The sequence below is a fragment of the Aegilops tauschii genome, chromosome 5 (genome assembly GCF_002575655.3).
Source record: "Aegilops tauschii subsp. strangulata cultivar AL8/78 chromosome 5, Aet v6.0, whole genome shotgun sequence".
NCBI lineage: Eukaryota > Viridiplantae > Streptophyta > Magnoliopsida > Poales > Poaceae > Aegilops > Aegilops tauschii.
The window spans coordinates 216,752,238-216,766,012 of NC_053039.3; the positions used below are offsets into that span (position 1 = coordinate 216,752,238).

The 13,775-nt window shown below is 49.4% G+C and overlaps 1 protein-coding gene across 1 annotated transcript; it reads right to left on the reverse strand.

The window, feature by feature from the left end:
- Nucleotides 1–5,610: 5,610 nt before the first annotated feature.
- Nucleotides 5,611–13,129, reverse strand: LOC109736413 (uncharacterized). The gene is made up of 4 exons (XM_020295634.4): nt 12,743–13,129; nt 12,149–12,294; nt 11,937–12,055; nt 5,611–5,865 (listed from the first exon to the last, which is right to left on the reverse strand). The coding sequence occupies exons 1-4, from the start codon at nt 12,967–12,969 to the stop codon at nt 5,761–5,763; spliced, it is 597 nt and encodes a 198-aa protein (XP_020151223.1). The 5' UTR covers nt 12,970–13,129; the 3' UTR covers nt 5,611–5,760.
- Nucleotides 13,130–13,775: the final 646 nt, after the last annotated feature.

A 13,775-nucleotide genomic window follows, 5' to 3' on the forward strand; every position in this document is an offset into this window, starting at 1 on the left:
TCCTCCGCACCGTCTACGACGTCAACCATACTCTTTGGACGGTAAAGTCCTTAATAAAGAGACGAGGCTCTGATACCAATTGAAAGGATCGATATAGTTGACTAGAGGGGGGGGTGAATAGGCAACTAACAATTTTTAGCTTTTCTTTACCAAATTAAACTTTGCATCAAAATAGGTTGTCTAGATATGCAACTAAGTGAGCAACCTATATGATGCAACGACAACAAGCACGCAAGCAAGTAAGAGATATAACACAAGTAAACTAGCGAAAGTAAAGGAACAAGATAACCAAGAGTGGAGCCGGTGGAGACGAGGATGTGTTACCAAAGTTCCTTCCTTTTGAGGGAAGTACGTCTCCGTTGGAGCGGTGTGGAGGCACAATGCTCCCAAGAAGCCACAGGGGCCACCGTATTCTCCTCACGCCCTCACACAATGCGAGATGCCGTGATTCCACTATTGGTGCCCTTGAAGGCGGCGACCGAACCTTTACAAACAAGGTTGGGGCAATCTCCACAACTTAATTGGAGGCTCCCAACGACACCACAAAGCTTCACCACAATGGACTATGGCTTCGCGGTGACCTCAACCGTCTAGGGTGCTCAAACACCCAAGAGTAACAAGATCCGCTAGGGATAAGTGGGGGGAATCAAATTTCTCTTGGTGGAAGTGTAGATCGTGGCCTTCTCAACCAATCCCGAGCAAATCAACAAGTTTGATTGGCTAGGGAGAGAGATCGGGCGAAAATGGAGCTTGGAGCAACAATGGAGCTTTTGGGGGAAGAGGTAAGTCAACTTTGGGGAAGAAGACCCCTTTATATAGTGGGGGAAACAAACCAACCGTTACCCCCCCTCTGCCCCGAAGAGAGCGGTAGTACCGCTGTGCCAGCGGTACTACCGCTTGCAACAATAAGCGGTACTACCGCCCAAAAGCGCGGTACTACCGCTTGGTCCACAGCGGTACTACCGCGGAGGGAGGGCGATACTACCGCACAGGAGCGGTACTACGGCCCCCCACAGCCGCGGCCAGTACCTAAAACCCGACACGAAAAAGGAGCCCTCGAATCGAGGCGGTACTAGCACGAGACCAGAGCGGTACTACGGCTTGGGGCCACCAGCGGTACTACTGCTCTGGAGCGGTACTACCGCGCCCAGAGCGGTACTACCGCTTGTGGCACCCAAGCGGTACTACCGCTCCGTCCCGCGGTACTACCGCTGGGACCAGAGATAGCACACACACGGAGCTACTAGCGGTACTACTGCTCCGGGCGGTACTACCGCTTGTACCACCCAAGCGGTACTACCGCTCTGGCCCGCGGTACTACCGCTCGGACCAGAGAGGGCACAAAGAAAGGAGAACCAAGCCCATCATCGAAACGGAAAGGCTCAGAGGGAGGGGCAAAGGAAGTGTACGTGATGATTCCGCCCTAGCCTTTCCAAAACGGACCCCCTCTTGATAGTACGGTGATCCCTATGAAACTAGTCCACCAAACTAATCCGAAAGGACTACACCGTCTTCGCTTTAAGCTCCGAGGGGAGGATATCGTCTTGTGCCCAAAAGAATGAATCTCTGAAAAACACTCAACGCACACGATTAGTCCGCAAAAGCATTGTCATCAATCACCAAAACATCTTAGGGATAAATATGCCCTTACACAGTGGCCTTCCCGGGACACGAGCAGTAGCGATCTACCGTGCACTACTCTTCCTCCCTGCCGATGGCGCCCGCGGACGTGTCGGCTTCTTCGTAGTCGTGGCACCGGGGCACGGCCTCGGCGATGTCCTCCTCGTCGGTGTCGTTGAACAACGCCTCGCGTGTGTCGTTGTCGCACCCCTTGTCGGTGGCCGCCACCTCCGCCACCTGCTGCCGATACCGCCAGCGGGCGAGGCGGATCTCACGGGCAGAGCGGTAGGACTCGAGCAGCGCCACCCGCTCCGCCAGTTCTAGCGACGACCTGCTCCTCCACCTGCAGATGCTTCTGGAGGAGGTTGTGGTTGTAGTTGGCGTCGGCCTGCGCCTCCTGAAACTACTCCTTCCGCTCCTCCTGCACCATGTCCATATAATGGGCACGGGCTTCGCCGATGGTCATGGTGCAATGGAGCAACGAGGATGGAGTGGAGGAGGAGGGTGTCGTGGAGGAAGAGGAGGGTGGCGCTGGCTCGTCGGAGGAGGCGTCCTCCATTTGCACGTCCTTCGCCTGCCTGCCAGCCTGCCAGTCGGCATCAATGGCGGCCATGGCCTTCTTCTGCTCCGACATCAGCCCGTCCCAGAGAGCTTTGGCGGCGGAGGGATCCATGGTGGGGAGTGGTGCGAAGAGGGATGACTGTGGCTATGGCCGGGGCAGCGGTTTATATAGCACCGGTGGGCGGCAGAGGGACGGACGGGTGGCACCGAAGGAGACGCCTCGGCAACCACGTGCAATCAATGCGGGCGGCAGACGGACAGATGAGCGGTCGTCGTGTCCTTTGAACGCGCGGCAGTCGCTTGCATCGGAAAGCGGCACGGGCGGCGCTCTCTCAGCCGGCGCGTCACTTCAATGTCGGCGCCAGTGAGCGGTTGCCTTCGCTCTGGCCGGGCATGAGTGTGGGCTCTGACGCACTGGAGCAGCGCTGACCGAAAACGCGCGGGAGGGGGTTGGGGTTTTTGGTGGGTCAGTGCGGTCAGAAGCGGACTTGGGATCGGTCAAGACTCCCGCAAACCTCCTGCACTTTTGTCTCCGGTTTGCGATAGAAATCGCGTCCGGACCGCCCCGCGGACCAATACAGGACCGCGTTGGATGGCTTCCGCAGTCCGTACAGCGCGGTCTGGACCGTTGCGGGAGGTTTGTGGGTCGGCGTTGGAGGCGGACCCGCAAACCACCCGCATCCGTCCGGACCATGGGAGCCATCCAACGCGGGCCTGTATCGGTCCACGGGGGGTCCGGATGCGATTTCTCCCGCAAAACGGAGACAAAAGTGGCGGAGTTTTACGGGAGTTCGAACACGCGAAACATAGGAATGCGACACCCCAGACCCACCCACAAACCCTTCCCAAACCTCGCGACTCCATTGTCCCCATTTTCTCTCCTTCCTTCTTTCTCCCTTGCCGTCGCCGCCGCTCCACCAACACTGCCACCACGCCACACCCCTGCCGGAAATCTGCGTCTCCATCACCTCCAGCGCTCCAGCAGGCCTCCACCCCGCTTCTCCTCCGTCTTCGTTCAACCCCTGTCCTCCGAATGCCCCGCCAGGTACCATCCGCTACTGTTGTTCTCATCATGCCCGGCAACTGTTCGATGAATTGCCGGAGCTGAAAACAGTTGTCCCTTCTTCTTTCTAGCAATGGATTTTGATTTGGAGTACATATACGAGAAGTATGTTGAGTTGTCCAACGGCTCGTCGGACAAGGAGGAGTACTCCGATGAGACGGCGATGATGTAGGCGGTCCTTGAAGACACGGAGCGTGTGGAGGAGCATGTTCTCAATTTCAAGGGCTCGATCAAGGGTCATTGAGTGCTCAACCGCAATAGGGTGCGCAGCCATTTGACACTTATGGCCGACTACTTTGCCCCCGATGCACTATTCACTGACCATTTTCGCCGGCGTTTTCGGATGCGCAAAACTGTCTTCGATCATTTGTACCATGGCGTCCGGTCCTATGATGACTACTTCATCCTGAAGAAGGACGCCGTGTGAACGATTGGCTTCTCTAGTTACCAGAAGTGCATGGCCGCACTCCGGATGCTTGCGTATGGCACAGTCGCTGATTCGTGAGACGAGTACCTATGAATGTCTGAGAGCACATGTGAAAACCTTGTGGAAGGTGATGACATGTTGTGTGATCACGCACAACATGATCGTCGAGGATGAGGGTGATGATGTTGCCGCAACTCTGAAATTTGAGAACATGGGTGATCTTATCCAACTTTCGGACCAGAATCCGGCCACATTTGAGGAGTTTATTCAAATGCATCAACAAATTCGGCATCCACCAACTCACGAGCAGCTGAAGGAAGATCTGATTGAGCATCAGTGGACTGTAAAAGGGAACAACAATGTTGAGATGTAATATTTGAACTTTTTTAAAATTGAACTAGTGCTGCATGCGGCTATTTGAACATTTGTACCTTTTGCATGCGGCTATTTGAATGTTTGTACCTTTTGCATGCGGCTATTTGATCATGCGGACTTGGAAAAAAAAAAAGAGGAAGTCCGGATGTATGCGGCTACGGTTGGAAGACGTCCTCCCACATCCGTGTCCTGCGGACTGGTTTCCCCCTGCCTGCAAACGGATACGGAAGGATTTTTACGGGTTACCGTTGGAGATGCCCCAAGTTTTGTGGCTTATTGCTTTATGTTTTGGTCATTTCATCCGAGTTGTTGCGTCGAAATTGAATTCCGTTACCATTCCGTCGAAGTTGTTCCCGCAAAAAAAAGAAGTTGAATTCCGTTGCGGGGAAGATTGTGTCTATGTTGGAGTTGCCATTAAGTCGGACAGAACCAGAACTGAGGTCAAAGTGTCAACCACATCAAGCCGTCAAAACAAGCAGGACGGCAGAAGCCGGTACACGACATAGGCCGTACGGGGAAAACGGCAACACCACCAGAAACTGATGTGTGGGCGACAGCCCTCCAAGCAAAAACTCTACTCGTGCAAACGGTTTGCTGGACTGAAAATTGCAGGTCAGAGCTGTCAGCATCGCAAGACAGGGTTCTGGCACCGGCAGACGATTAGGGCTGCAAACGAGTCGAGTTCGAGCGAGTTGGACTTAGCTCAGCTCAATTCATATTAAAATTCAAGCGAGCTCATACTGAGTGAAGCTCAAGGTCGGGCTGTGAAACATGACTCATGCTCAGCCTGTAACGATCTCGAGTCGATCTCGAGCTAGTTTCAAGCTAAATGAGACGATAAAAATATATAATCTACAACTATTATTCCAACAAGATAAGGCACAACACGACATAAGAAAGTACTACAAAATATTATCCAAATCAAAATATTATTCCACCCGCAAAAAAATATTACTCAAAGATCCTTTATTTATTTATAAACTATAGTACCAACTAGATGACGTGAAAGTGAAAAAATGCCAACTCCAACTGAAGGTAGGTCCATCTCATCATGCTCAAGAGAGCTCATCTTCGTGGATGAAAGAAAATAAAAACGAAGGTGCATATGCTTGAGAACTTTTGCCAGAAATGACAGAATATTTAACACACGGCCGACCACGTACCATAATAAGGCCTAAATTTCCCCTACACTTAATTAAGCTTTCATGTCTGCTGGTAAATCAAATGGAGAAAAATCCTAGACGATCTATATGGTAATAATATTTCCTATTTCCATTTGATATATGACATGATCATTTAACAGAATGATATTATGCCGAGCTATCGAGCTACATTGAGCGAGCCAATATTGGCTCAAGATCGGCTCGTTTGTCGACCGAGCAACAAAAAGTGTTCGTACTCAGCTCGTTTCTTTTTGAGTCGATCTTGAGTCAGAGCCAAAAAATAACTCGTTCTCAAGCAGCTCACGAGCCTCGAGCTTTTCTTGCAGCCCTACAAACGATGGATCGCCATGCCATGCAAGGAAGAGCGGGTCTGACCGGTCAAATGAAGAAGACACCTGACCTGAGGGCACGTCAAAATCTGATAAAGCTGCTCAACCAGGACGGACACCTGAGGAGAAGAGTTGTTACATGTTGCTATTCAGTTTTCTACTGTTTCCTGAATACTACTACCAACCATCCATCCATCCAAACAATTACAAGGCGGTGTCAAGTCAGTAAAACGAGATGTAGTATGTGAGCTTCCGCTTGTGCTGCTTCTCGAATGCAGCAATCAGGTCATCGATTATTTCCTCCCAATCACCAGCCACTGCTTCAAGCTGAAAAAACGAGAGCAGAGCACACAAGTTAGCTTCTCCTTTGTTTCATACGACATGAATAGTAACTTCACCATCACGTTTCAAAACTTGTAAACCATGCGCAGACTAACATGAGAAACACAAGCTTGTGAGCAAAATCATGATAAAGAAAAATACATCTAATTTTTATATATTCCGCATTGACTGCGACCTATCAACTCCTGTTGAAGATGCTCTGGTCGCGCATGGTGGAGCAAATGGCCTGTGGACCATGTCCAGGATTCACAGGTGGCCGCGGGTTCTACTGCGGCCTAGTCTGCTTGCGGCTGCTTTGCTGAGTTCGCCTAGTCCGCGTGTTACAAGATCCTACCAAGACATGTGTGTTGTGCCCCGGTTTTAATTCGCAGCTGGGCTTGATGCTGCTGTTTGCTAATGTCCTAGTTGTATTAGAATGTCATTTTGGTTCCTGCTGTACTGGGGAAGACTACAGGAAAGTTGTGTGCTGCTCTCTTAATGCAATCTGTTCAATCCCAAAATTTGGTTCACTAACGTCTGCCTCCTTTGTCCCGCATGCTGATGGCTGCTGCCGAATTGCCTTCATGGGGCTGGTTGATGAGTATGCTTAAGTTCCAACATGTGTAGCCCAAACATAAACATACTAAGTTAGAATGTGTGGGGATTGAACTGCCCCAATTGCCGTACCACTGTCAGTGCATGCATTGCTGCTACCCCATGTCAAATTGTTTTTTTTTTATAAAGGGTGGATTTTATTGACTCAGAATGAAGCATCAAGAAGATACAAACACAATGAGCGCACACCCGGCCTCTGCATAGCTAGGATGCACACAGCCGACACCAACGCACACACACATAAACACGCCGACAAGTAGCAAAGTCATATAAGACCAAAGCTATGCCTAAGCGAGGAAAAAAAGAAAAGAATCCCAAAGCGATCAAGACAGCGATCGACAAACTACAACAATGACCTTATCCGCACCAACATCTTTTGACACACACTGACGACGACAAAAGTTGCTTGCATGCAGGAATCTAAGTTAGGTGGCTATGATGATAAAGCAGCCAGTATCCTGGGTGGTCACCGCCTGCGCCACTACGCTCAGCGTCCTGCCGAGGGCACCACGGCAGTATCCTCATGCTCTGGGATGAAAACTCCGTTGAGATGTCGAATATTACCACCGATGTCTTCTCCATCTCCAGCTATGTTAAAATCATTGAGGAAGAAGATGCCATGTTCAAGATAACCTCTGTCTACAGCCCATGGGCATGTGGAGCCGTGTCAAATCCTCTATCACAAGCTCCAGCTGGTGGCCTTCCGTCTCGGTCGTGGAGCAAGCTCCTCTTCTCCAACGCTAAACTCCAATTGCCCATTGCCTTGGAGGTGATCCTCTGTTTTGGTGTCGCCATGGAGCACCATTCTTTATCCACTGAGGAGGCCGACATTAGACAGCGGCTACAGAAAAGAATTGTTGGCTCGGCGGTTCTTGAATATATGAGGAAAAGACAATGTGCCCGCATTTCTCATCTCAAGGGGGGGGGGGGGGGGGGGGGCACCATTCTTTATCCACGGAGGAGGCCGACATTAGACAGCGGCTACAGAAAAGAATTGTCGGCTCGGCGGTTCTTGAATATATGAGGAAAAGACAATGTGCCCGCATTTCTCATCTCGGGGGGGGGGGGGGGGGGGGATGCAAGTGGGCGTAGACGCGGAAACTTTATTCATCAGCTAAGGCACAACCACGGATGGGTCACGAGCCATGACGAAAAGGAGGCCATCGTTCACTCGCATTTCTCCAACACTCTGGGCCATCCTGTTCAGCGCCTTTATGACTTCAACTGGCCGTACTTGCGTATCAGTGCCTCCAATCTTGAGGGTATCGACGCACCTTTTTCAGAGGAAGAGGTCAAGGCGGCTGTCATGGGAATGCCTAGTGACAAGGCCCCCAATCCGGATGGGTTTACTGGCGCGTTCTTCAAATCCTGTTGGGATGTGATTGCGCTCGACATCATGGCGGTCGTCAACCTTTTCTCCAATCTCCACACGACCATTTTTTATTGGCTCAACTTCGTGAATATTGCTCTTCTTCCCAAGAAGGACGTCACCAAGGAGATTAGTGACTTCCCCCCGATCAGTCTGATCCATGCCATTGCTAAGATCATCGCTAAAATTTCGGCAAACAGATTGTCTTTGAACATGAGCACCTTGGTCTCCAACGCCCAAAGTGTGTTCATCAAGGGACGAAGCATCCATGACAACTTTCTTGTCCGCAATTATGCTAGAAGACTCCACCGCAACAAGAGATCGATGTTGCTGCTCAAACTTGTCACTAAGAAGGCCTTTGACTCCGTCCCTTGGGACTATATCTTCATTGTGCTCGCGTGTCGGGGTTTTCCTCCTAGGTTCCGAGATTGGGTGGCCACCTTGTTCGCTTCCTCCTCCTCGCGCATCCTGCTTCATGGTGTGCATGGAAACCCTATAGGGCATGGTCGTGGGCTCAGACAGGGCGACCCTCTATCACCTCTCTTATTCGTGATTGCCATTGACCCTCTTCAAAGCATTCTTGAGCAGGCCACTATTCAGGGCTGGTCGCAACGTCTGGCTGGGCAAGGATCAAGATTCAGAACCTCCATGTCTGCCGATGATGAGGCCATTTTTGTTGCCCTCTCTCGGATTCTTATCAAGTTTGGCCACGTCACCGGCCTAGTGACTAATTTCCAAAAAGCCTTGTTGCACCGATTAGATGCAATTGTATCATGTTGGATGACATCCTGGAAAGGATCCCGGCGAGGCTCTCCTCATTCCCTATCACATATCTCAGCCTCCCGCTCTCTGTCAAGAACCTCAAGCGCATTGATCACCTTCAAACCTAGGTATACGTAGAGGTGGTTAATATGCTGATGCCGGTCCGGTAGGAATTCACTGCACTAGATGGTGTCTGCATGCCAAGATCAGCAGCTGATTTCAGATAAAAGAAAATGAAGCCCCAGAACTTCAGCTTCAAAGCTCTCACCCTAAACCCTAAACCTTCATTGCTGCATGACTTTTTCATTAACAGTTTCAACCACTGGCGGAGCCACGGCAAGGCCGAATGGGCCATGGCCCGCCCAACTTTTTACAGTTTGTACACTAATTTTCTTTTACTTCTGGGCCTTGGAACACTAGCCCATAGGTTGTTTCCTTCTATTTGGCCCACCCAGCCCGCCCAACAATGGGCTTCAAGCTCCGCCACAGGTTTCAAGCTTCATTGCTGCATGGATTTTTCATCAACAGTGTGAACCTTCATTGCTGCATGCATTTTTTCCTCAAGTGAAATATATATATATGCTCACAATAAGATGCCGAGCTTGCTGATGAGATAGGACTAAGTGACTAATTTTAAAATGAGACAGGAATACGTGAATAACTTTAGAAGTGCCAGCACCAGCTTTCTTGAGGCAAGTTGTACACCCACTCTTAAATGATGGTTTGAAGCATATTCGTCCTACTTGAGTGTCTTAATAATTTTGTATAAAGTATCATATTGTGAAATATGCAAGTGATAACATGAAAAACCATGCACATTACATTGTGGAGGGAATTGCAATTCATGAATCCTTCAAGGACAGGGTGCCCTGAAGAGGCATGTTTGAGGAAAAAAAGGGCAACGTTAAAGACAATGCTTAGGAGTCACAAACACAGAATCAATCATACTAGGTGAATTTACATGAAACAAATGGTTGTGTATACAGTATCAATAAAATTGTCAGCGAAAGTCACCAGAACACTTAGGTTGGCCGATTGGGTGTATTATCATGTTTACAATAATGAATCCATGCTATATTCTAACATAATCTTTTTAGGGTATATGGAAATAAAGTTAAAATTCAGAGAGACAACTGGATCCCGCGACAGGAAGGTTTGAAGCCGGCCATGTTCATCCGGAGATCCAGACTAAGATGGGTTAACCAATTGATGATGGACGATGGCAGTGGGTGGAACACAGACCTGGTGCACCAGCTATTTTACCGCTTCGACGCAGAAGCAATCTGTAGCATCAAGCTCCCAAGGGCGGACGTGGAGGATACGTTGGCTTGGCACTATGAAAAGACAGGCCAGTTCTCTGTTCGCAGTGCGTACCGACTGGCAGTCTCAATCCAAAACCAAGCGGGAAACCCAACATCCAGCTCGACAACAGAAGCTGATGACCGTAGTATTTGGGACATTATTTGGAAAGCCCTGGTACCAGAGAAAATCAAGATCTTTGGATGGAGAGTACCTACCAATACTTTGGCTACCAAAAAGAACAAATGGAAACGAACACTGGAAGTGGACAGTACATGCACTATATGCAGCATTGAAGAGGAAGATGAATTTCATGCCATCGTATCATGCACAAAGAGCAGGGCGCTTCGACATGAAATAAGGAAGGAGTGGGATCTACCCAGTGATGACCAGTTCAGATTCACCGGAGGACTGGCTTCAGAATCTGCTCAACAAGTGCAATCCTGCAGTGAGAACAAAAATTCTGCTACTTCTGTGGCGGTACTGGTTCCTCCGGGAGGACTGTGTGCATAGCACAGGGAAAGAGACCATCAGCCGCTCGGTCCTGTTCCTAAAACAGTACGAGGAAGAGCTCTGCGGCTGCGATTCTGCAGATACTATTGGAACGAATGGCAAGCAGCAGCAGGCAGGACATGCTTTGGCCAGACAATTCCTGTTGCCCCTCCATTCGGATATGACAAACCTGCATGGGGTGAGCACCGAGGAACCCATGGCCCACCAGTGGAATCCACCTGAACCCGGAGCGATCAAGCTGAATACGGACGCGGCCTACCTGGCCGACAGCGGTGTCGCCCATGCGGGTGCGATAGAAGGGATTTCAGAGGCCGTGTCCTCTCCTCACTGTCCAAACGTATAAACGACTGTACGGCAGTTGAGGAAGCTGAGGCACAAGCCCTCCTGACGGGACTTCAATCTCTGTCCATCTTGTACACTGGACCAATCATAACGGACACTGACTGCGCTTTCCTGGCAAACGAGCTTCGCACTGGAGCAAGGAATTCCTCAGTCTGGTACCCAATTGCCGCAGACATCAAGGAGGAAATGAGGAAATTCAGTTCTGCAGAGGTCAATTATGCTTGCAGGAACAAGAACAGAATGGCCCACCTTCTAGCTAGACGTGCAAGGAAGGAGTCGGACATGCACTTGGAAGCGGGTGTCCCGGTTGATCTGCAAGCAGATTTAGCTGCTGACTTCTCGGTAGCTTAAGAGTATCTTGTACTCTTTTCCCTCAAAAAAAAATCTTTTTAGGGTATGGAACTACAATCATGTCGCGTTTCAAGGTAGGCTACTCCATCTCCCACTGACATGAGAAAAGGAGTGGTGTATCCTGAAACACAAATCTTTGGGTTGGCATTTCCTGAAGATTTCTCCGTATGAAGTACATTCACTTGCATGGTGACTGAGACGCTAGACTTGATCACTAGTATTTATTTACTGATGATGGTCATTTTTCTGTTTCATCAAAGATGCACGTAGCCTGCTGTCCAAGTGGTAAATTACCAAAGCGTTTCTATTCGTTGCTACCTGTGGATTGGCTATGCAACTAGGATCTCAAAGGATAATTTAAGTGGTGCACTTATTAAGTACTTGTTCATGAAGACAGAAGAGGATTGAGGATGGAGCTATGAAGTGGAGACATAAGGGGATGATGTCGGCACTAATATGCCAATTGCGATGGATGATTCATTTCTGTGTTTTTTTATTCACTGCACTAGCTTATTGAACTTGTAAACTTGCACTAAGATTTAGCTGTTCTAGAGCTTCCATCATCATTTAGCTATTTATGTACTTTAAGTAACACTCCTTTCTACAATTTAAGATTTAAAGTAGTCCATGGGCCCAATCCAATTTAGCATGTATTGTCCCTAGTGTGCGGGACTAAAGCAAGCTAGTTCGTCACTACCAGTAGCATTCACACCAGTTGTACAAAATACATTTCGAAAATAAACACAAAGATATATTTTTATCGGTGATTAGAAAATCAATGGAAGGAATAAGTTTGCACACTGTATATGTTATGATGTTTGGATACCTTGTGGCATAAATCTAAAGCAAGCTTCGCCCCAATAGCAGCTTCTTCATGGTTATCTTTCACGTCCATATTGATTATCAGCACGCTCTTCAATAACCTCTGTTCACGGTTATTCATATCTGCACATGACCAAATCCCAACCTCAGTGAATGCCAACAAAACCATGCAATCCAACCCCCCCCCCCCCCCCCCCCCCCGGGTCAGTTGATTACCTTCAACGACTAAATCGAAGACCCTCTCCTCAAAGGTGAGTATCATATCAAACACCCCATCACCGGCGTTATCCTGCCACCTCTGCGGCGCCAGCTTCACCGAGATGTTCCTCTTCAGCATTGGCAGTAGGCCGTTCCTCTTGTACCTGGATGGGTCACCAAAAATCCATACTCAGCACAAGAATGCATTGACGAAGTGCTAGGGGAACCCACAGATAAAAATATCCGGGGTTCAGTTATCTCAGTGTTTTTTTAGAACGAAGGCTCAAGTCGATTTGCCGCATTTCCCCCCTCGAATCATTAACGATTACATGATCGACAGGCGCTTCAAACAAAATCGGGGGAGCTGAATCTAATAGTGAGAAAAGGGGATACAATGGGTAGGAAGGAACCCCAGATATCGCAAAACATTTGCACGATTTATCTACGTTTCCTCCAAACCACCATGAATTTTCTTATAAACCATATCCAAAATCCTCGAACGGCCAGGCCGTAACACAGCCTCCCGTTTGTTTCAAATAAACCCAAGAACAGCCTCCCCGAGCACCAGATCACCAAAAGAAGGAAGAGGGAAGAGATTAGAATAGTACGGACAGGTCGGGGTCCTTGCGGCGGAGGTCGTCGTAGATGCCGCCGTAAGGGGTGCCGAAGTCGTAGACGTTGGGCTCGTGCATCGACGGGCCTGGGAGCTTCACCTGGGAGCCGGTGCCGTAGGACTCGACGTCGAGTGCCGCGCGGCCCAGCACCGCGTGCGCCTCCATGCTCCGGTTCATGTTCGACGAGCAGACCATCGCGAACCTCCACCTCCTCGGCGCCGTCATCCTTGCTCCTCGCCGCCGGCAGGGTAGGGTCGGGCCGTCCGGATTCTATCTGACAGAGCCCTTAAACGCGAGAGGAAACTTTCTTTCTCGAGTCTATAGAGGAAACTTTCTTGGGCCTGACTCGTTTGGTAGGCTGCATTATTCTCAATCAGGTCCGTCTTCAATGAAATCGGATTATTTGGTTATCTGGGTTGTATCTGTTTTCCGGCCAATACGAAGTTTAAAGCAGCTCTGTCCTGCATATGGGAATTGCCGAATCGTCCGTTTTTTGTGAGTTAGGATACTTCAACTCAGTTAGAGGTTAGAGTTAGATTTTAATCCTGAACTAACCCTGAACTAACTCTAGCCAAAAAGATGTTTGGATGGCAGGGTTAGATGGAGCGCGGATACGGCGAGGCGCCTTCACGGGCGGTGCGAGAGGGAGGGAGGGAGAGGACGAGAAGCGTCGAGGAAGTGGGGAGGAATCTGCTGCGGGGAGAGCGAGAGAAAAAATATTTTTTTTTAGTGGTCCCGAAAAGAACTAACCCAAATAAGCACCTCTTGGGTGGGTTAGATTTTTTAGATGAGTTAGATGCATTTAACCCAAACTAACCCTCTTGTTTGAATATTTTTGGGTTAGTTGAGTCAAAACTAACCCAAACTAACTCTAACCTATGAATCCAAACAGGGCCTTAGTCTCACTCAATCCATGCGTGGAATCACGGGAGACAACAAGGCGTCTCATAACTCCCACACTCTCTCCAGTCACCTCACACGCTAGTTCAGACTCTCTCTCTCTCTCACTCACTCTCTCTCGCGCGCACTGC